The sequence below is a fragment of the Propithecus coquereli genome, unplaced genomic scaffold, assembly GCF_000956105.1.
Source record: "Propithecus coquereli isolate 6110/MARCELLA unplaced genomic scaffold, Pcoq_1.0 Scaffold108, whole genome shotgun sequence".
NCBI classification, from domain to species: Eukaryota; Metazoa; Chordata; class Mammalia; order Primates; family Indriidae; genus Propithecus; species Propithecus coquereli.
The window spans coordinates 567,251-591,636 of record NW_012134747.1 but is presented as its reverse complement, the minus strand read 5'-3'; the positions used below and the strand labels follow the sequence as shown (position 1 = coordinate 591,636).

Sequence of the window (24,386 nt, the reverse complement as noted above, 5' to 3'; positions counted from 1 at the left end):
ACCTATTCCTCATAATATACAAGAATGACTTCCAAATGGATAAGATAAAAAATAAAACTATACTAGCACTAGAAGAAACTATGAATCAATTCTACTCTAACTTTGATATCAGAAAAGGCTTTCTAATTACAACTCGAAATTCAGAGTTAATAAAAGTAAAATTTAATAAATTTTACTACATAAAAATAAAAACAGCATTTGTATAGCAAAAAAAAACACCATGAGCAAAGTCATAAGATAAGTGATAAACTTGAAAAATGTTCACAACATACGTTCACAATAAAGAGCTCATATCCTACATTTATAAAGTACTCAAAAGTTTTGGGAAAAAAAAGACCAAAAATCCTATAGAAAAATTGGAAGAATGCACATGAACACACTTCACAAAGATATAAAAATGGCCCTGAAACATGAAAGCATGTTCAATTTTACTTGTAACAGGACAAATATAAATTAAAACTACAGTAAAATACAAATTCTCACTCATCAGATGGGTAAAAATTTTAAAGCTGACCACTGACAAGGATTCTCTCCTTAACCAAACTCTAGCCAGGCTCCTCTGAGCCCTCTTCTCAACTGGGCCTGAACATTGGCCTAAAATAACTTGAAGGAACACTATCATAGTTTCTAATGCTCAAGAACATATCCTTAGGATGACTCTAGGCCCCTTTAAAGTCCCTGCCTAAGAAAATGCAAGGCTGACAAAAGAATTCACTGTTTGTTCCAGCCAACACCTAAAGATAGGGCCAGCCTCTGTGGGAGGGAAGGAGCCTAACCCAAGGTGCCAGTTAGTAAGCCCAGATAGGCTTCACATGGACCAATGGCTCTGTCTCCCTTCTTGTAATTTTTCACTTCTCTGACTCTACTAAGCCCCTGCTCACTCCGTCCCCGGTTCCTCATTCTTCCATCACCTTTGTACAAATCAAAGTTAAGGTCAGTTCTACCTGGACTCTTTTCCCTATTGCAATAGTATATTACTGATTAAAACCCGTCCTTACCACTTTAACTATTAATAGCACCTGGCTTTGGTGATCTTTGATAACATACACACTCTGTTGGCAAGGCTGTGAAAAAACAGGCACTCTTATGCACTGCTGGTGAAAATGCAAAATGGTGAAACCCCAAGGAGAGGAGTTTGGCACCATCTAACAAAATTACATGTATATTTTCCCTTCAAGGCAGCAATCTCACTTCTAGAAATTTATCTTACAGATATACCTCAAACAACATGAAAATACATACGCACAAGGTTATTCATTAAAGGATTATTTGTAATTGCAAACTATTTAAATCTATCTAAACATCCAAACACAGGAGATTGGTAGAATAATTTATCATTTGTATACACAAAACAGTCCTATGCAGCTGTGAACAATATTTCTGGGTAATTTCTCATACTTTTATAACTGCTACCTTTAAATGAACCAGTCTTAATATTTTTTCCTTGGTTTATTTTTAAGCACATAATTACACCTGACTGTCTGTTATACCACAAACATATAATGAAACCAACACTAATTACACAAGGCTAGGAAAAGGCTAAAAGCAGAGGGCAAAGAAAAGCAAAAATCGCAAGAAGTTCCAGGTGGCAACTCAGCAATCATCCACCCAAATAAAGGTACTCCTCTACAAGTCAATTTTTTTAAATTTCATAAACTCAACTTTGCAAAATTTATATTTATATTATGTAAATAAATTTAATCTAAGCATATCCCAACATTCTTTCTGGTAGATAAGAGAAAGGCAGTGTTAGCTATATTTTCCTCAAAGAAAAATTATGACTCTACAAATAATTGTGTTATAGTCCATCAAATAATTTCTATTATACTTGTCACAGTTTAACATACCAGAAAATTAAAACTTCGACCTACTATCATCTATTCTCCACCCAACCACTGTCCAGCTACATTATTTGCCTATTTATTCAAGGAAAGGGAGGTCCTTTGCTATGTTATCTTTTGGGGATTTGTTGAAATTTAATGGGTTTGGGTGAGATACATGCACACAGACATATATGTGAATTTTTTTCAAAAAAAGTCAAAGCTATGTAATGAAGTTATAGCAAGTTTTTCTCACTAAACTGATTCAAGTGTTAATAATTCACAGATCTAGCTAAACCACTGCACATGACTAAAAGTCCCCCAAAAGAACTCGAATTTTATTATCTTCAATATCTTCAAATATATTCATATGTACAAACATAAGACTATGATATACCCAGCACCAGATAACAAGATGATTCTTGCCTAAATTTATATTCTAAAATAGAAACTATTTTACTAAATACACCTACAATAATAGTTTAAGGAAAAAAGGCAAGGTGGGATAGAAAAAAAGAATGTTTTCAATAGATTAAAGCCCAGATATGTTAATCTCTGAAGACTATCTTGGCAATAAGAGTCATTTCATTTTAAAATTGGACCCCTTTCCACCATGTAATAAAACCAACTGGTGGCAACTCACAGTGACAAATGCTTCACATGCTTTTAACACCACATAGCTAAAACCATTTACAACTAGTGTTGTCTAATTACTTTATAAAAATCACCTCCAAATTTCAAATAGAGAATTTTATTACACAGACATGGGGAACCATAATCAAAGAGATTCAAAGACACCAACAAATAAGCAAATAATTGCAAAGGTAATCAAAAAATAAAAGGCAGTCCGATAAGGGGAACGTGAGTTTCTGAATTAACAGCCCATACAACTTCCACCCAGATGTCAATTATTCACATCTGCAGAGCATAATAAAAAGAGACCTAGACAGGGAACTGGAAGCCATGGGTTCTAGCAGGCACTAGTTCCACAATTTACCAGTCACGTATCCTGAGACAATACACCATTCTGGATCTCAGTTTCACCTTTCATAAAACAGTGTCAGAGATACTTGGATCTTCCTATTTCATCACTGGTTGAAGTTATTTATTGATTACTACTAAATACCTATTAATAATATTGAAACTCAGTTTAGGTTCCAATTAAGGGGAGACTCACTGGTATAAGACCAGGAATATCATGGCAGAGAAGCATCATATTGTAATTCCAGTTCTATACTCACATCACATACTGAAAATAGCAATGAAAGTCTTGAATGAGTCAATTTAAAAAACATTCACAAAGTAAGACACCTCCAAGAACTAAATACATGTTTTGACAATTTTTTTTAAATCTAAGAATAGATGGTAAATAGAAATTTAATTACCAAATATTTCTTTGTGTTCTAGAGCTATTTTCTACTGCCATTTTTCAACTGAAAGCTAGTAGCATCAATTTATCCAGCAAAGGTTGTGAGGTGAGGAAAAAAGGTATATAGTATTTGGGAAATATCTCAAAAAACATGTAGAAGAGAAGGAATATTTTAAGTAATCCAATTTTTTAAATAAATCCATAACCTCTATAGAGATGATGTACTTTTCTAATAACTTTGGTGATCACAAGAGGTAACAAATACCATAGGGTGTATGATTTGGAGAAGATTCACAAATCTGGATGTCACATGTAAAAAGCTCACCACAGCATTTCCATGATGCTTCACAGTTCAAATATCAAAAGACTCCTTAATCCAATCCTGACTAATGCTTTACAAAATCCACTGATCTGATTTCCCATCTCTCATCATTATCAGTTCAGAGTAACAGGTGGAACCTTCCACTTCTACTATTAACCATCTCAACCAACCCACTTGATAAGCTAATGATGAAATTAGCTTATCTAAGCCAGCAACATCTCAACCTTGATTATAAACAATAAGTTTAGGTGACTGTCAAAGAATAGTGTAAATGCAGAAATGAATACAAGCAGCCTTTCTGAATTTGAAGGACACAAAAAAAGAATATCATGTTTTGAAAGTTGCTTTAAATGCAAAGTAAAGAAGCAAATATGAAAAAAAGCTGTTAGTCTTTAACTTATTATGTAGTTTACTTTTACACCCAACAGAAATCTCTATTACCAAATTCCTACAAAAATTTCAAGAAAATGCTTTTTATATAAAAACATAAAAATGAAAAAACCTTAGGGGTAGCCTTAATGCATTATTTTGTTCTTGTTTCACATTGAAATTTAGCACTCTAATCACATCCTAACAAACAAAAAGGAAACAGATGTTTTGGCATCCTCGCAGAGACCCAAAACTTCTAGCACCCTGACCCCCCAAAACACACACATACTGATGGATGGATTTCAAAAAACAACAAAGGGTTATCAGTATCTTTAAATGAATGCTGTTAGCACTGTGAGCTCACATCATCAGAAGCTGCCAGGCGTTCCCGCTTATCTGAGAGGCTTCTGAAAATATGCTACTGGTCAAAACAGCACCGGGCCCAGGGAGTTAAAAACATGCCTGGGGCTAACTCTGGACCTACAAAAGTGTCTGGGCCAAGTAGTTACATGATCCCCCCAGTATCTAATTACTTCTGTGAGTGCCAAGCTGCACAAAAAATGAATATCTTAAATACTTTCTAACCATTAGAAACCAGCAAGGTAGGTGGTACTATATAGTGGAAAGAGCACTGAACTGGATGAAACATGTTTGGGCTTGGGGTTGTGACTGACTTGGTCATGACTTCTGCATATCACTTCGTGTATCTAAACCTCAAGGGTTAAAGCAAATCCCCTAGAGTTTCTCTGAAACCTAAAAGACTATGACTCTCCATAAATAAAAATATGTATATACTTTCGGCAAAACTTTCCTTAAACCTGACTAGATTCATACATGATTTTAAAACAAATATGTCATAGGGAAAAAATAGTCATTCTCATCTATCAGGCATTTTATCATTAATACTAAACATGTATATACACATAAAGAACATGTAATATGTATGATATAAAGGATCCCAACTTGGAACTAACAACTGATAAGTTGTGAAATAGAAAGTTCTCTTTTAGTACCATTCTCGGGTTTTTCTAATTGCTATTAAAGGGCCTTAATCAAATAGAAAGCTTAATATTATAAAATAAGCAAAGCATGTACAATTAGAATATATAATTTTCTTTAAAAGTTTCAAGTGATAAAATGCTGTTAACCCCTTGTGCTGAGATCACAAAAAAGGCAGTATTTAAATATAAAAACACTATCAAATAAAAAATAGAGTTTTTTGGCAGGTTTCAAAAATGTTCTTCTACCAATAAATTATTTTTTGTTTCTGCTGGCAGCTGTGTGCCATCTTCTAACAATAGGCTGGCTCTTTATCTTTTACCCCAAATCCCCATTTAAAAAAAAAATCACCCCGCAGTCTAAATTACATTGATAGTGATAGTTTTAAAGATTCTCAGACTTGAACAGTAGAAAGGCCTTGCCACACCCAAGCCAGCTTCGAGTAAATGGAAAATCCCTCTACCACCAGCTAAGAAAGGAAAGGCTGGTTATTCAGATAACTACAACCCAAAGCATGTGCTCCATATGTATGCACTCATTGTCCCAGGGCACACTAGAAACAACCAAACCACCATACTGAAATCCAGACAACCTACTGCTCCTTTCACCTGACTTGTGCTCTCCTGTTCATGCCATTGTTCATGATATTTCCTCTGTATCCCTGGATTACGTTGTTCCTGTTGAGTCTACTGAAACTAAGACCCAACTCAAAAGCAGTCATTTACTCTTAACAATAAATATACAGTTTTTCCTTCCTTAGCTTAAAGAGGTGTGTTGACCCCTTTGGCACTTTATGCTGTTTGAACTTTTCTTACTCTACCCCTGATCATAATTAATGTGACCTTACCAGATTATAAACTCTTTAAAGTTGCAAAAGCTGAGTAATGACAAGGGAATTTAGCAAGTCAGAGTGCTAAGAAAATGAAGTCTTGTATCTTTTACCAGCATCCACAAAATCTTAACAGGTTAGCTTATTAGTTTGCAAGTAGAATAAAATGTCAGACCCTTCACAGTTCTTGACAATCCAGAGTAAATAGCAGGAAAAAAGGAAGAGTTGAATAAACTTGCTTTATCTATCTCCTGACCACTAACTTTTAATTTTAAAATTTCAAAACCTACTTTTTATTTTACCTTAAATATCTAGAAATAAATATATAAATTTATATACAGGAAAATGACTTAAGCACTATACATACAAGAATAAATCTGACAGCTAAATTCTTAGTTCATTCTAAAACTGTCCTGAGCAAGCTCTCAAGTAAATAATAAAATTCCTTGAACTGAAAAGGTTTCTCTCTTTGACCAAATATTCAAATTTGTAGCATTCAGCAAGAAGGGAAAGGTCCACTCACCTATCCAACCAAGTCAACCAAATTAATCTTAACAATCAATGAGATGTCCCAGTTTAATTTCCTTAACATCCCAAATATGCCTGAGTAATAAGAAACACAAATTATTTTTGATATGCTGTCTTCTGGTATCTGACAATTAAGCTATTAAATAAAAATAATCAGCATGCATGTGTTCAGGGAAAGAGATAAAAGCAGACACTGCTGATGAGGAGTGTAAATTGAAACACACTTTCTAGAGGGCAATTTTGGAAATACAAACCAAAAGCCTTTAAAATGTAACCTTTGATAGACAATGCAATTTCATTTCTCGTGATTGATCCTAAAGAAATAATTAAAGATGTGTGCAAAGATTTAGCTTTAAGAATATTTACTACAGTGCTGTTCATAATGACAAAAGCTGGAAATAACATAAATATCCAAGAACAGAAAACTAGTTAATTAATCCACAGGAACTCCTACACTGAAATACTGTCAAGCCATTAAAAGTTATGCAGATAGCATATTTAATGAAATGGAAAATTGTTTATAACATAGTGAGAAAAATGTTATAAAACACTGTATGCAGCTACTTTTAAAAGCTATCTGCTTACATACATATTATTAATAGAAGAACCAGCTTTGCATGCAGACATATATAACTTTTTTCTTCTTTTTATCTCTTTTCCTGCAATTGTTTTAAAGTTATATAATTTAAAATATGTATATTTCTTAAAGTATATTAATTAATGATTGCTTAATTTGAGCAACTATTTATATAATCTATACTATGCCTAACTCTATAAAGACTGTGAGTGGCATAAAAACACGTAAATAACAGACCAGTTTAAGAAGTCGGAAACAGTTAGAAAAGAGATAAAGAGGCAGTTAATTCTATAGAGAACCCAAAATGAGATGGGTTCTACACATGAACGTTAAATTTAGCTTTGAACTTCTTGGCAGCTTATAATCTATAGTAAAGAGAGTCAGCATACTCTCACACTATCTGATGAGAGAAAATGCATTAATTCTTCACAATACAAACAAAGTCTCCTGAGAATTTAGGAACAGAAACATGTTTTTGACTCAAAAGAGGAATTTGTCTTTAGGTTTTTATATGAATATCTAAAATAGACTATATCTTCAACGGAGGTCTTACAATTATTAACTCCAAAAATTGACATTGAGTTATTATAATTCAATATCAAAAATATTATTTATAAGAATTAAACTTTAAAAGCCTAGAAGAATGAAATATTAGACTAGTCTTCAGTTTGTCTTTCTACAAGGTACGCATATAAAGCACCTGCTCAAGTGCATGGCACAGAAAAGATGGCCCAATGTCGGCTTTTCTTCCTCTCTCAGTTAACCTAATCAGACTTGACCTGTGTCAGCGCCATGCCAATCAGAGATAAACACTGCAATCCAATTTACTCAAGAAACATTTACTAAACACCTCCAATGTACCAGACACTGTGAAAACACATATTGAAATGATTTCAAAAAGTTTTTTCTAAAAGAAACACTATATTTTTGTCCAAAGTATTACTACTTCATCAATTCATCATAAAAACAGAATTCTGAACTCATTAAGACCAATGAGAAATCAACAACTGAAAAATGATTGAGAAAACTTCAGCCAGCTTAGCCAACTCTAGTATCCTAAAATTAATCAATAACATCCTAATTAACATCTTGAAATAAGCTCTCCAGGGAAATCTATCAGCCTGCCAAAGAAACGTTATTCAAAAAAAAAAAACCCGATGAATACTTCATAAACTTTCAAATAACCCACAAAGGGTTACTCTGCAAGGTCACCAAATAAAAAGCTTCCAAATGGTGTCTATAAATCTCTCCATAAACTGGTGTAAATATGTAGGGTACATCAAAATATAAATGCAAATACAAACAAGGCTTAATTTTTTAAGTAAATAAAATTACCACTAAGACCCTTTACATTGTTCCTTTCAAGAAATGAATGAAATTAAATTCTCATTTTGAAATTCTGCTAAATAGCAGCCATTTATTTGGGCTTCAAAATAACGTATCCATTTTTTTAAAAGAACATAAATGACTAGTCTAAGAAACAGTAAGTCAATACATTCAGAAAAAGCAGGGACAGCAGACTGAAAGATAAACCATAAAAAGAAAAACTATGCTTCTAATTAAATCATTTAGAAAACATGGTTTAGTAAAGAAAAAAAGTACATTCAATTGCAAAATGACTTGAAAAGCTCAAAACCAACTAAACTTTTAAACTCTGAGCAATGGTGAAAGGAAACGAATGGCAGACATTTCACAATGGAACAGAATGCTGCTGGCCTTAAGAATTCTAAGGTTCTCTTTAGGGTAAATAAAAACAGAATACTAATTTTGCCCCAGATTTCTTTCTAAAGGGTTTTTTTTTTACAAATTAGTTAAATTTCACTCTAGCTCATTTAGACTGGTATCTGAGAGTGGTTTAAAATAATACTATGAATAAAGCAAGCAAGTAATTATCTCTTTTCATTTATAACTGTTTTCCATTCAAAGGAAGCACAACTGTTTCCCGTTCACAGGAATTCCATCTCCCTCTTACTCTGTACCATCCATCTATCTTAATTTTCAATGTTATTTTAAAACTCTATTTATGATTAAGGACTTCCTTCAAAATACTGCTACTGTACACAGAAAATAAACTGCCAAAATGCCTAGGCTTTCTACACATTTCCAAAATGTGCCACAGTCAACACCCCCACGTGTCTCCTGAGGACTCTGCTGCTGCTTGCTTACCTGACCCTCCACTGCCACACACTTGAGCTCTCACACAAGTATACCCTCAATAATTATTAGCAGTTACTTTTAATCAAAGGCTAAAATGATTTCTCACTGCCACATATTGAAAAATTAAGGTTACATTCTTACAAGGCTCCTTTACGAATTGCAAAGCCTTGATATTTATTTGTTCTCACCAGGAAAATGTGTTTAAATTTCTTTTCATCAACTTATTTATTCAACTTCTAAGGGTTCCCTCTAGTTTTCCTCTCCTGAGCTAATCATCATCTTTTATAGAACTCAGTTACTGAAAGTTCACATCGTGTCATCTAACTAAATAATAACTAGAATTGGTGAGAAATAATTTCTTCCTAATCTTACCTGGTCTAAACATGTCAAATATGACTCAATATTATGAAATAAATTAACACTTAGATTTCAAAGAGATTTCTGCATCCCTGTCTGCCTGGAAGTCTTTGGGTAATTTCTAGGAAGTGTGAAATAATTTCTGAACTTCCCAAATTTTTTACTGAGAATAGTGCCAAAGAAAATGGGCTACCTTAATGTGCATCACGATCTTCACCTTATTATGTTAACTATTTTCTTCAAAAAAAATTCCTCCATGAAACCATCACTAACATTTGCTACTATTCTCATCACTTCAAACCAAAAGTACTGTGACTAATGTTTTAGCACAGCTTGAATATAAACCAAAAATGCACAACTGTGTTGGATGAATAATATATGTGCCTGCTGCTGTGTGTGTTTTCTATGATTAAGCTCTAGTATATTAATAAATCATTTGTTTCCTTAATTTAATTATATAATTACATATACCTCACCCACTATTACATATATATGGATAATTTTATAATAATGACCTGAAGTTTCTGGGGGGTAATTTTAATGAGCGTTTAACCCAAGATGAAATATGGAAGGACAGGTATTTACTATCTGATAATTTAAATATATATAGCTACTTCAAAAGATTATTTTACAGTCAGCTTTTTTAAAAAGTGAAAGAAATTCAGAAGCAACATAATGAGATGGTAAACATTTACCTTGAGCACTATTTTTGTTCATTAAAATGTATAAGCCAAGCACAACTTTCCACTATTATATAAATGTGCAGAGGACGTCAAGAAGCATAAGCACAGTATGTTTTTTACTTTTAAAACTTATATACTTTTATACTTTTATATAAAGTGTTAACAAAACAATTATACACACACACACACCCCGCACACCCCCAATTGGATAAAACCAAAGTAAAAAAGATGGATGGACACAAACCTAATTTGTTTAAAATGTTCATTTTAATTTTAAGAGTTATTTTCTGCTTTAACAGAAAAATCACTAACTTGTAATAAATTGCTTTACCATTTAAATCACCCAGTAGTGATAGCAACATTAATAGAATCAAACAATAAAGTTAATTGGATATTTAATTTAAAAATATATATTGTCAATTCATATATAACACACTTTAAAATTAATATTTACCAAATCAGGGATATACTTAAAACTGGATATTTAAAATGTAATTACAGGCCGGGCGCGGTGGCTCACGCCTATAATCTTAGCACTCTGGGAGGCCGAGGAGGGTGGATTGTTTGAGCTCAGGAGTTCGAGACAAGCCTGAGCAAGAGTGAGACCCCGTCTCTATTAAAAAAAATAGAAAGAAATTATCTGGACAACTAAAAATATATATATATAGAAAAAATTAGCCGGGCATGGTGGCGCATGTCTGTAGTCCCAGCTACTCGGGGAGGCTGACACAGGAGTATCGCTCTAGCCCAGGAGTTTGAGGTTGCTGTGAGCTAGGCTGATGCCACGGCACTCTAGCCTGGGCAACAAAGCCAGACTCTGTCTCAAAAAAAATAAATAAATAAATAAAAATAAAATGTAATTACACAACTATATCACACTTGAAGTTAATAATCATAAAATTTATAAAACAATCCTCATGATTTATAACATTATTTTAAAAAGACATTTTTAGCCATGTTAACAACCACCCACTGTCATTATTAACTTAATCTTTAATATATCATATATAACCACACCCTTCCAGAATATTTGCTGTAGCTCAAGTAAGAAAATTTCTCCAGTTCCCAATAGATAACCAGCACTTTTGAAAAGAAACTTGTTGAAGAATGAAGACTAACTTAATTTCACTCTAAGTCCTGGACATAATTACAAAAAAGAATAGATATCTACTTCCTAGAATTGTTATAACTTCCTGAGCAGACATTAGAGAAAACTCAAGGATGTCTCTAGTGAGAAACATAGAGCATTCTTAGGTTAGAATGAAGGAGATCGTGATAAAAGACCTCTACATTGTCAAATCAAGTGCTCAATTCTGTAATATCACCATATTCAGACTCTCAGCAGCATTTGATATAAGTTTACACTCCATTCTTTTTGAAACACTTCCTTCTTCATGCTGTCATAACACCAGCATCTCCTAGTCTTCCTCCTATACAGCTAGCTGCTCCTTCTCAGACTCTTGTAGTCTCTGCTCCCCTAGCTAATCCCTGAAATGTCACAAAGCCCACAGCCCTCATGTCTTCTTTATCTACACCTTTTTCCTCAACCTCCTTATCCAAAATTATGGCTTTAAATACCAGTAGATGCTGATGAGTCCCAAATCTATAACCTCAGCCCTGATCTCCCCAGGTTCTTTTATCCAACTGCCTTCTCCACAAGTCCACTTAAATGTCAAACAGAACTCTTGATTTTCCACTACAGTTCTGCTCCTTCCCAGTCTTCCCTGTAAAAGCAAATGACACTTTCATTCTTCCAGCTGTTTATCATTCTCTTTTCCTCACACTCTACATCAATGCATCAGTAGAACCCACTTCTAAATAGAGCCCAAATCAGTCTGCTTCTCACTTGTTGGGTTATATTACCTAAAGATCGATGTTTCTTTAGGAATGAAAAGGAAAAGCTGGTTACAGATGCTGACAGAGACAGCACTTCTACACATGAAAAGACTGACTGAAAATCTGTAAGGAAAACCAGCAACGATGATTACTCAGAGTACACTAGATGCAATCAAGGAAGAGGATTCAGAGCCTGAGAGAGAAGGGTAAAAGAAATGAAGAGAAGGTAGAGAGTCAATTTAGAAGCAACTCCACTCCAATCTCAGTAACCTCTACTGTTTGAATGACTGAGTTCTCCAGTTTCTCTATAAGGAAAAGAACAATATGGGAGAAGAAAAAAACTTTTGGCAAACATTTGTTTTTATTTTATTAGCATCCTGAAATGGGAGGTGCAAAGAAAAAGGGAATATGAATTTAAAAACTAAAAGACAGACATATGAACAGTAATTAAGTTACTACATACTGTACAGAGATCTTTATATTGCAGCTTTTGGAATTTTGTGTCTGTGTTTCCAGCACATAGTTCCACATAACCAAGAACAACTTGAAACACAGTATTGTGGATGGCTTGGGTGAAGTGCATGTGCAGTTGATCCATTGCTGTCTATGGGCAGAAAAAAACATACAACGTAATTTCATGTTATTAATATAAATACATTTCAACACATTGGAAAAACACAGGAAAAACATCTTTACCAATTCTATCTATAGCACAAAGATCACTATTATTCCCAGAATTATAACTGTAATGTAGGTTATTTGCAAATAACCCTTCACACAACCACAACACATAACGCTCAAGATAAATCAGTCATGATCACTATTCTGTTGCTCTGTATTTATAACTGGTACTCATCCTGCTCTTTCTCATACGTGCATAATCACGCCTCTGGATCCCATATGCCATCTGATAATCATTCTTATGTCATCCAGAACACTTCTCAATGGTTGCCTTCTCATAGAACCTTTCCTGACTAACCTATATAAATCAGTACTTTCCATCACTGCATCCATTTCCTGATTCGTATTTCTTTGAAGCACTTGTTACCACCTGACATCACATTCATTTACAGGTGTACCTTAGAGATATTGCAGGTTCAGTTCCAACCACCGCAATAAAGCTAATATCACAATATGAGTTGCATGAATGTTTTGGTTTCCCAGTGCATATAAAAGTTATGCTTACACTATACCACAGTCTATTAAGTGTACAATAGCATTATGTCTTAAAAAAAAAAAACAACACTGCACACAGCTTAACCTAAAAATACTTTATTGCTAAAATATACTAATGATCATCTCAGCCTTCAGCGAGTCATAATCTTTTTGCTGGTGGAAGGTCTTGCCTCAATGTTGATGGCTGCTGACTGATCAGGGTGGTGGGCGCTGAACGCTGGGTAGCTGTGGCAATTTCTTAAAATAAGACAACAATAAAGTACATCACATTTGACTGATTCTTCCTTTCACAAAAGATTTCTCTACACATTACAATGCTGTTTGATTAGCATTTCATCCACAGAGCTTCGTTCGAAACTTGAATCAATCTTCTCAAACTCTGCCACTGCTTTATCAACTAAGTTTATGTTATATTCTAAATCTTTGGTTGTCATTTCAACAATGTCCATAGCATCTTTACCAGCAGTAGATTCCATCTCATCTATAAGAACTAACTCCTCATCCATGCAAGTTTTATCATGAGATTTCAGCAGTTCAGTCACATCTTCAGGATCTGCTTTTAATTCTAGTTCTTTTGCTTCCACCACATCTACAGTGACTTCCTCCACTGAAGTCTTGAACCCCTCCAAATTATTCAGGAAGGCTGGAATCAACTTCTTCCAAATTCCTGTTAATGTTGATATTCTGACATCCTCCCATGAATCACAAGTGTTCTTAATGACATCTAGAATGGTGAATGCTTTCCAGAAGGTTTTCAATTCACTTTGTGTATATCCATCCGAGAAATCACCATCTATGGCAGCTATAGCCTTACGAAATATATTTCTTAAATAATAAGACTTCAAAGTCAAAATGACTCCTTGATCCATGGGCTGGAAAATGACTGTTGTGATAGCAAACATGAAAACATTGATCTCCTTGTACATCTCCACCAGAGCTCTCGAGTAACCAGGTGCAGTGTCAATGGGCAGTAATATTTTGAAAGGAATCTTTTTTTATGAGCAACAGATCTCAACAGGGGGTTAAAATATTCAGTAAACCATGCTGTAACAGATGTGCTGTCATCCAGGCTTTGTTGTTCCATTTGTAGAGCATAGGCAGAGTAGATTTAACATAACTCTTATGAGCCCTAGGATTTTCAGACGGGTAAATGACCATTGGCTTCAACTTCAAGTCACCAGCTGCACTAGCCCCTAACAAGAGAGTTAGTCTATCGTTTGAAGCTTCAAAGCCAAACATCGACTTCTCTCTAGCTATAAGCCAGGCATTTACTTCTCTATAGCTATGAAAGTCATAGATGGCATCTTCTTCCAATAGAAGGTTGTTTCATCTACATTAGGAATCAGTTGTTTAGGGTAGCCACCTTCATCAATGATCTTAACCAGATCTTCTGGATAACTTGCTGCAGCTTCTGTATCAGCGTTTGCTGTTTCACCTTCTACTTTTATGTTACAGAGAAGGCTCCTGTCCTTGAACCTCATGAACCAACCTCTGCTAGCTTCAAACTTTTCTTCTGCAACTTCCTCACCTCTCTCAGCCTTCATAAAATTGAAAAGAATTAGGACCTTGCACCGGATTAGGCTTTGGCTTAAGGGAATGCTGTGGCTGGTTTGATTGTCTATCCAGACAACTTACACTTTCTTCATATCAACAATAAGGCTATGTTGCTTGCTTATTTGTGTGTTCACTGGAGCAGCACTTTTAATTTCCTTCAAGAACTTTTCCTCCTTGATTTAATTCATATTGTACTCATGTATCAAAATAGTACATGTATCCTGTAAAGATATACAACTATTATATACCTATAATGATTAAAAATTTTAAAAAAAAAGAACTTTTCCTTCGCATTCACAACTTGGCTAACTGGCACAAGAGGCCTACCTTTCGACCTGTCTCGACTTTCAACATGTCCTCCTCACTAAGCTTAATCATTTCTAGCTTTTGATTTAAAGTCACTCTTCCTTTCACTTGAACACTCAGAGGCCACTGTAGGAGTTATTCACTGGCCTAATTTCAATATTGTTGTGTCTCAGGGAATAGGATGGCCCAAGGAGAGGGAGAGAGATGGAGAAATAGCTGGTTGGCAGAATAAAATAAAGTATCCCTGTATGTCTTTAATGCTTGTATTCCTCACTAGAAGGTAAGATACATGAAGGTCTAAATCCAGGGGCCTGGAGTAATGCACATAGTAGGTAACAAGAAATATTTAAGGAATGTAAGACTTAACTTTATGTGGGAAATGAGAAATTATAATCCCATTTTTAGAAGCCTTTAAACACACTCCTCAAAACTGCCACATGTCTTTCTTCTTGGATTTTTTCTTAGGTATGGCTTAAGACATGAAAACAATAAACGGCCAAATTTCTTTATTCAGAATTAAAAATGTAAATGGAGTTTAAATGTTTGGATAAAGTCTTAAATTTCCCTCTAAAGGAGGATACCATTTAAGGGAAGAAAACATTTATGTCTATCAGTTAAATGTTGTATAGATAAATGTATAATCCTGTACACACGAAAGATACAATTAACTTTCAAACCATGGCCCTTGTTTCAAGTTTTTCAAGGAAGCCCTTGAACAGTAGGAGTATACAAAGCCATGCATTTTGAAAAAAGTTATGGCATTTTGGAGCTAACAGAACCCTTTAAAAATGTGATAAATGCAATGGACCTGTTTTACAGATAAATGTACACAATGCACAAAGTTTACATAATATTTTGAGGCAGTCATTCTGGCCGATCTAGGAATCCATGAAGTCCCAAATTAAAAAGTCCTGTTTCAGGACCAAGAGCTGAGATAAAAGGGACTACACATCATCTCCCATTAAATTATCTTATATATTAATACTTTTTAAAAACCTACATAAAATTGAGAGAATATTAAACCTGACAAATACTTCATAGTTCAAAACAAACTTCTGTAATGTTTTAATCACACTACATACACTCTGAGTCTATGTGAACAACCATGCTACCTACCATTGTTAAATTCAGCAGAAAAATGTACTCTGTTAAAGGAAATTTAAGGGCACTACATGAATAATATTCAGACTTAATCATGAAGGTCAACTGATCAGTGATTAGGAAAAAAGAAAATATCCTTTTGAAACAAACCTGTGTTTTTCCAAGAAGTCGATAAGCTTGTTGAACTTTTGTATAATGGTTAATGTCAAAATTCTTGCAGATTTTGGAAAGAGCTACATCCAGCTGTTCCTATGTAATTAAAAGAGGAAGAAAGAGGTAGTTAAGAAATTATGTTTTTAAGGCAATGAAAAGAAAATACTAAGACTAATCTCTAACCTTTAATTAATACCTAAATATATTTGCTATCACACTAGATTTAATAGTAAAAAAGGCTTAAATAAAATTACAAATAATTTGTAAATTGTAATTTATTAGCTACTATAATCAAGTTATCAAGTTTACTGAAACATTGTCAACATAGGAGTTTCTGCTATGAAACTCATGCCTAGTGTTTCAAAGGAAACAAAATAAATGCAATCGTTTCTTAAGCAATCTTATTTTTTATTTTTACTTTATGTTTCCTCAGGCATCTGCTAAAATATAATTTTTCATTATAATGAACATAATATAATGAACAAAATTGGTGGGACTACTGAAAAATAACAAAACAATCTTTCTGTAATCAGTGAAAAGTAATTCTCACCAAAAAATACATAGACCTTAAAAATACAAAACTCAAAGTTTAAGCTTATATATCTAAATATATACTACTTTGTTTATGGGTTTCTCTTTCAGTGACTTCATTTCTAAATAATAATTTTCTATATAAGTATAGAATAATACTGTATATTATGAGTAAAGAAATACTGAGCTCTCAATAGAAAACCCTCATTAAAAATATTCAGGGAATTGTTTACTTAAGGGACTTAAAGTAGCTGTTTTTTTGATTATCAAATAAATTGGCATTCTTACAATTAACAAATAAATGCATCTATGATCAAAAACTACTTTCATAAAAGGTCCTTTGAAATTCCAACTTTAATTTTTATAAGTACTCTTATTAGGAAAACAATAAAATAAAATACTAGAAGAAACCAAATAATTCTTATTAAATTTATTAAAATTTATACCCTACTTTGCAAAGATTGCCAAGTGAATCTAAATATATGTAGGAAGAAAAACAAAGCTTCATGCTCACAATGACACATCTTTTCCTTTCCAGTTTCTACATTTTTGATGAGCTGTATGAGATATCATTATAAGGTTTAGGAATTTAGGAGGGTTTTCATCAGCCAATACTTACTCATAAGTAATTTAACTCACTAAAATAAAAAAGAGTAGTTGATAATCAAAATATAATTAATACATGGAAAAGTATTTTGGCTATTATAATTTACATGAGAACATACCTATGACTAACAGTCTGGAGATTTTTCTGAGAATGGTGATATTCTCAAACACTGTTTTGAGATCCCATAATTCCGAAAGTATTATGAGTTTACAAGTATATTAACACTAACTTGACCACACATAGACATTTCGATGAAAAACAACAAAGTATAGTGATCTAGAAACACCGGTAATAACATAAAAGCCAAAACATAATGTTATACCTATGCTATTCAAAAACATGTAAAAAGAAAAAGTCATATAACTTATGATATAATCCTTCTTACCTCAATTTGTTCTAAAGTATCTTGCAGCTTTGAATTCAGTTCACTATTAAATAAAACACAGAGTTAAACAAGTCTACCTTTCAAATAGACAAACTAAGTGCTAATATACAAGACATACGAGCTAAATAAAAAAATCAACAAATTCAAAGATCCACAGGATGAGCAGTAAGATGTGCTGTTGATTCCACAGACAGTGCGATAAGGCAAGACAAAGAAATGAAAGGAAAAGCATTAGAAGGGAAGAAATAAGAGTCATGACTAGCAACAACAGGATTATGTGAGTAGAAAATCCTAAAGAATCTACAGACAAAACTAAGAACTGAAAATTTATAGCAATTTTTAAAGATAAAAAGTATAGTTTAAATAGAAAGTAAAATTTAAAAAATAAAATTAATTTCCTACATATTAGGAACAAAGAACAAGAAAATGAATTTTTTAAAAATACAATGTAGGCTGGGCGCGGTGGCTCACGCCTGTAATCCTAGCACTCTGGGAGGCCGAGGCAGGTGGATTGTTTGAGCTCAGGAGTTCGAAACCAGCCTGAGCAAGAGCAAGACCTCGTCTCTACTAAAAAAATAGAAAGAAATGAGCTGGACAACTAAAAATATATACAGTAAAAATTAGCCGGCATGGTGGCGCATGCCTGTAGTCCCAGCTACTTGGGGGGCTGAGGCAAGAGGATCGCTTTAACCGAGGAGTTTGAGGTTGCTGTGAGCTAGGCTGACAACACAGAAACTCTGTCTCAAAAAAAAAAAAAAAATACAATGTAAAAACACCAATGCCTGGGGTAAGTCTAATAAACATACAATATAACACTGAGATAAAACAAATTAGACTTAAATACATATGGTATATGTATATATATAAATATATGAGGTATACAAGGCCTGTCTGTAAAGTATCCAGCCATGTAAATGAAAAATAGAGACATTTATTGAAGAAGATACAAGAAACACTGTACGTAGGACAATGACGCCTCGGTCCCCTTCAAAGCAGGCACCCTGGGAACTCACACAGTTCTCCCAGCATTTAACCTCACCCGTACACCCGTTCAATATTCTGAGGTGTTCTGCTTGTTACAGGCCTTCCAGAACATGGATCACTTTTAACAGATTCTCAACCATCTTTGAAGCATCTGTGCCACACTTTTATTTGCGCTGCACTCATGGCATCATCCCCAAAAGCCTTCTGAATCATCCGAATAGTTTCCTCAGAGGAATGTTCAAGCTTAACACAAAATTTGATGAAGATTTGTTGCTCTACTCACTCAGTCATTTTGAATGCGACAGCCACACAGTACCTATGCTCACTCAACAGCGTCTAGCGCCCCACTGACTAGTACAGTGAAGTAGTCACTGTTTACACAAGCACATTCCAATCCAGTCTCCTTGGCTGCCAGGTTACATCAATGTTGCAAAAACCATTCTCGTTATATTAACAATGGCTGGATACTTTCCAGACAGCCCTTGTATACCATGTTAATAGATTAAAACCTTCAACATAGTTCTCAGCAAAATGATCTCCTAGAATAACTGAAATTCTAATCAAAATCGCATAAAACGTTTTCTTAATTTGTAAAAACTGACAAGCAGCTTCTAAAATTTATCTGGAAATTCAAAGGGCTAAAAATAGCCAAAAAAAAAACCTTAAAGAATAATATTAAGGGACATATACTAAAATAGGTAAAGTCTTATTATAAAGTTTCAGCAATAAGACAGTGTAGTACTGGCATAAAGATACATAAGCAGATCAGTGGAACAGAAAAAAACTAAAGGATAAATGCCTTCAAGAGATACTTGACAAAGGCTCCCCCTGGCTAATAAACAAATAAATAGGCACTCGAGTTCATTAGTCACTCAAGAAATGCAAATTAAAAACACAGTAAAAAATAACTAGCATGGCTAAAAATATATTTAAAAAATTAAAAATGACATCACCAAATGTGGGCAAGGACGTAGAGCAAATGAAACACTCATTCAATGCTAGAGTAAGGGAAATGATACAATCTCTTTGGAAAACCGTAATACCTACTGAAACTCAACATATCCTCTATATCCCAGCAGTTCTAGGAAAACTGTAATACCTACTGAAACTCAACACACACTCTATATCCCAGCAGTTCTAGTTCTGGATACATTTCTAACAGAAATGTACAGATAAGCCTTGCAGCATTATTTCTAATAGACAAAAACTTGAAACAATACAATTGTCTATGAATAATTAAATGAATAAGTAAAGTGTGATATAGTCCATAATGACTACAGCAATGAAAATAAATCACCTGAATCTCAAAATCATAATGTTGGGCAAAAGAAGTCAGTACATACTGTATGAGTCCATTCATGTAAAGTTCTAAACAAGCAAAACTAACTTTGGTGACAGAAGCCAGAATTGATTGCCTTGGAAGAATAACTGGGATGGTATATCAGGGAAGTTTTTGCAGTATTAGAAATGTTCTATTTTTAGGTGGTAGTTACAGTTATGTTTACTTATACAGTTAATTTTTTTTACTAGATTTTTTCCCTTTAATTCTTACTAGATTAGTAAAAAAAAAAAAACAATATTATTTGAATTATTATATCTCATTACTAAAAAAGATTTACAATGTTTAATAAAACAAATACGATCATAGAGAAAATATTTAAATAAAAGATTAAAACTTAATTATTCTTAAAACAGTTAAGAACAAGCGGAAGATACATATTAATACACCAATACAAAATTTTTTAACAAAATCATACAAGGTTTTTTTACTGGTATCTGCTGATTATAAATTTGACTCTCAAAGTCCTAGCAGCCAAAGCAAACAAGGAGAGCCATAATACACAATTCAGTGTCCACAATACCAAAACATATCAGTAGCTCAAGGTGAGAAAAAAATCTAAACAAAACAAAGAAATAAAAATCACTTTTGCTGGCATTAAGTTCTGAGAGAAAATTCTGCCAGAGTCTTGATAAAGGGGATTTTTTTATCTCCTAAGGCACAACACCCTTGACAACATCCTTACGATATACAAAATAATGGGTTCTTTGCGTGTATTTCTTCTAGAGCCTTTCAATGCAAGCTGAGGAGATAACACTAGAGGGAGAAAGATATGCAGATATAAAGCAATTTGTCATAAAAGTAAAACCAATATAATACAGGAATCCAGTTTTTGATGGTCTCAAGAATAAATGTCCAAACATCTAGAGGAATTATATATTTTCTACAAACACTATTTATCATAAGTGTACTCTGGATTGAAGTTGAGGATTGGAGATTATATTCCCTAGGAAAAACTGAGAGTGAGCTAAACTATATGCTTTGAATTAGAAAAATTAAGGTCCCTAATCAGGATTTATGCCCGAAATACAGCCAAATCCAAAGATAGAGGTTAAGGGAACACTTGTAGGCAAGACTGAGATTTTCCTTTACAAAAATGATTCTAGGACAATTCCTGTCTAAAAAAAATAATAAATGAATGAACAAATGAAACAAGAATGAGAGCTAATGTCCCCAAAACAATGCCCAGAAAGGATACCCATGCTAGTGTCTTAACACTTAGAATTAAATAAATCCTCACCTCACCCGAAGAAAACCAAATCAGTATCTTCTCTCTCACAAAGATGTTCCTTCTCCCATGTTCTCTGTCTCGATTCTCAGCATCACCACCCACTCAATCCAAGCTGAAAATCCCAGTCATCTTTAATGCTTCCTTTTTCATATGTAACTAGTATCAAATCCTGACAATTGCACCTTTTCATTTCAGTACTTCCCATATCCACCCATGCTTATCCTTTCTCAATTCGGTCCTAACTCAAGCACTATCACCTTCTGCTTGAATTCTAACAGGCTCCTAATGAAACTCCACATGCAATACACACATTCTACCCCTTAATCCCTCTGTTCATTTATTTGACAAGCACCATCAACCAAACATTGTACAACATCCTCCAAAGAGCTGTCAGGGATAACTGTGAGCAGGGGTCTAACTTCACATTGGATTTAGTCAATATTCTATGTGATTTGGCTAACACAGTGTTTTCAAATGGCTTATACGTTAAAGCTTTAGGCAAGGCAAATACTCTCCAGTCCTGTGGGCCCTACCATTCCCTGCTGTCTTAAACCTGGCAGCTTCACATTTATGTTACCCACCTGGTCCTAAAGACATCTGAGTGTAGCTCTTAAGTAATGCAGAAATAAAATCACATTAATCTCCTGCTTTAAAAGGCATAGTGGTTCCCCATTAAACTAAGGATAAAGTCCCAAATTAGTATGGCACGTACGACCTTTAACAATCTGACATAAAAAATTAACTTCTCATTCAGTTTTCGATTCCTATATTTTAGCGTTATGGACTGTGCGCAACTCCCTAAACAAACCCCAGATTTTCGCCCCCTGGGTTCTTGCATATAGTGTTCACAATAACTAGAATATCCCTTCTTCTTTCCTTGCTCACAAATGTCCATCTATCTTTCCAGGCCCAATTCAAATGCCATTTTCTCTGGCAAGTCCTTCCCTGCTAACTAACTGCTCTTGTAAGTTTCATAATACTCTGTTTACAGCACCCTGTATTATAGTAAGAAATACTTGTGACTGTGTCTCCAAGGCACAAGTCTACAAGACACTGTGGCTTATTCCCCAGTGACTCCCCAGAACTAAACTCACCATCCGACTCAGAGCAGGTAATAAATATTTCCTGAATCAAATTTTCAAACCAAAGAAAAATGGCAAAATTGTGCCATCATTCCATTAGTCCCTATTTTCTACCTCAATAAATAAAACTAAAGCATTAGAATAAAAGGGAGGAGGATGTTTTAGAAGAAAAAGAACCATACTAGACCCTGGGTCTACAGGTGCCTTAACAAGAGAAAAAGAGATAAGCAGAGCCAAAGGTAATTCTACTCCTCTATCACATGGAGTTCAAAATTCACCCAAGGCCGAAGCTAGAATGGCAAGGAAACCTGGAATAATGAGTAATTCAGAACCAGTAAACATATTCTTTCAGGGAATATTTTGAGTTTGGAGAAAAAATAAATACATCTAAATTCATTCACAGGTGAGAGTAATGATTTATTCAGCTTCTCTACCAAAAAAATTGGGCTTTAGTGTTTATGTATGGAATTATCATAAATCTAGATATTTTTATTGCTATTATTTACAGTTAAATAATCTATAAACTATGTATTAAGAGTTAATACAAACATGGTAATGTAAATAGCATGCAGAAGATTATAAACACAAAATCATCAAATATTTTTGTTACATTAAAAATTATTTCATATATATTATTTCAAAATCTACAACTACAATTTGACAATTTACTAATCAAAAAAATATATATAAATTATGTGACTAAAGAGTGGACATTAACTGTATAGCTTTTAAAGAAGCCTTTAGCCATCATTTAGAAATGTGAATTCAAGCCATTTCAATTAATCAAAGTATGTTAAAAGGATCTATTCATAAACATTTTGATAAATAAAAGCTACATTATGGTCAAAAAATTACTAGTTCTAAGATGGAAGGCTAAAAGCTCTTAAAAGCTATCTGCAAGCTGAATGGGATAAATCAAGCAATTCTGCCGAGCATTTTTACCATCATTACAGAAAATATTAAAGATAACATACCCATAAAAAACTAATAGTATTCTTTTAAATAGCTGATATAGGACACAAACACACTCACAAGAATGAGTCCTAGAAAGATTACATACAAGAATTTGAACAAATCTGACTATACAAAAATATATTAATCAGATGGCATAGAGATAATTAGCATCTAAATGATCTTTCCCTGCTCTGTTATTAACAAGCTATATGATTTAAGTCAAGTCCCTTAATATCTCTGGGCATCAGATTCCTATATTAAGGTAGGCAAGATCGAAAAGGGTGCTTCTAGCTGTTTCATGATTCTACTAAACATTGAACACCAGTTACCCAATTTCCATATCTTTGTATATGGTGCAGTAAAGTTCTACAGCTTTTAGAATGAACTTAAATAGACGGATTTCCAGGTTTATACTGTATGTCCATGGCCCCAGGACATTCCAGTCTGTTTAGATCAGAGCCTACTCCAGTGGTTTCAATCTACTCACAGGAACCAGAGAATGTATCAGCAGATCTCAAAGAAAACCTGATTTTTCAAACACTGTGAAGCTAAACCAACACCTTTGAAGTACCACGAAGTGTCCACATGATCCTTCAAACCAGGTATGACCAGACTATAATAGAATTCCTGGGATCACTTTGGATCTAGCTAGATCTCCATCTTCACTCTGTTCAGAAATCCCTGACCTAACCTAGAACACAGTCATTCACCACAAAGTTCAAAGTCCATTACTAAGAATACTAAATGCTCAAAACATCTCCAAACTTTATGAACTATAATTCTAGAACAGAGATCAGAGGCTACAGGCCAAATCCAGCCAGCAGCTTATGTTTCTAAATTAAGTTTTATTGGAACATAGCTACAACCATTTCTTTACATACCATCTATGGCTGTTTTTGGATTATAAGGGCAGAACTGAATAGTTGCAACAGAGACCTTATGGCCTACAAAGTCTAAAATATTTATTATCTGGCCCTTTTAAGACAAAGTGTGCCAAGCCTGTGCTAAAAGACTTTTTAGTTGGTCAACAGGAAAATTTAAACACACACACACACACACACACACACACACACACACACATACACACACGCATATGTTTACATCCGTATTGAAGATTTTAACTAAAATTGTACAAAT

At 34.0% G+C, this 24,386-nt stretch overlaps 1 protein-coding gene across 1 annotated transcript in view; it reads right to left on the bottom strand.

The window, feature by feature from the left end:
* Positions 1–24,386, bottom strand: part of CCDC132 (coiled-coil domain containing 132) — a 139,247-nt gene that overhangs the window by 82,261 nt on the left and 32,600 nt on the right. Inside the window, exons 10-12 of the mRNA XM_012647392.1 lie at positions 17,660–17,702; positions 16,134–16,232; positions 12,310–12,450 (exon numbers count right to left, since the gene is read on the bottom strand). Of these exons, the coding sequence (XP_012502846.1) occupies positions 12,310–12,450; positions 16,134–16,232; positions 17,660–17,702 (283 nt within the window). The remainder of the gene's footprint in view (positions 1–12,309; positions 12,451–16,133; positions 16,233–17,659; positions 17,703–24,386) is intronic.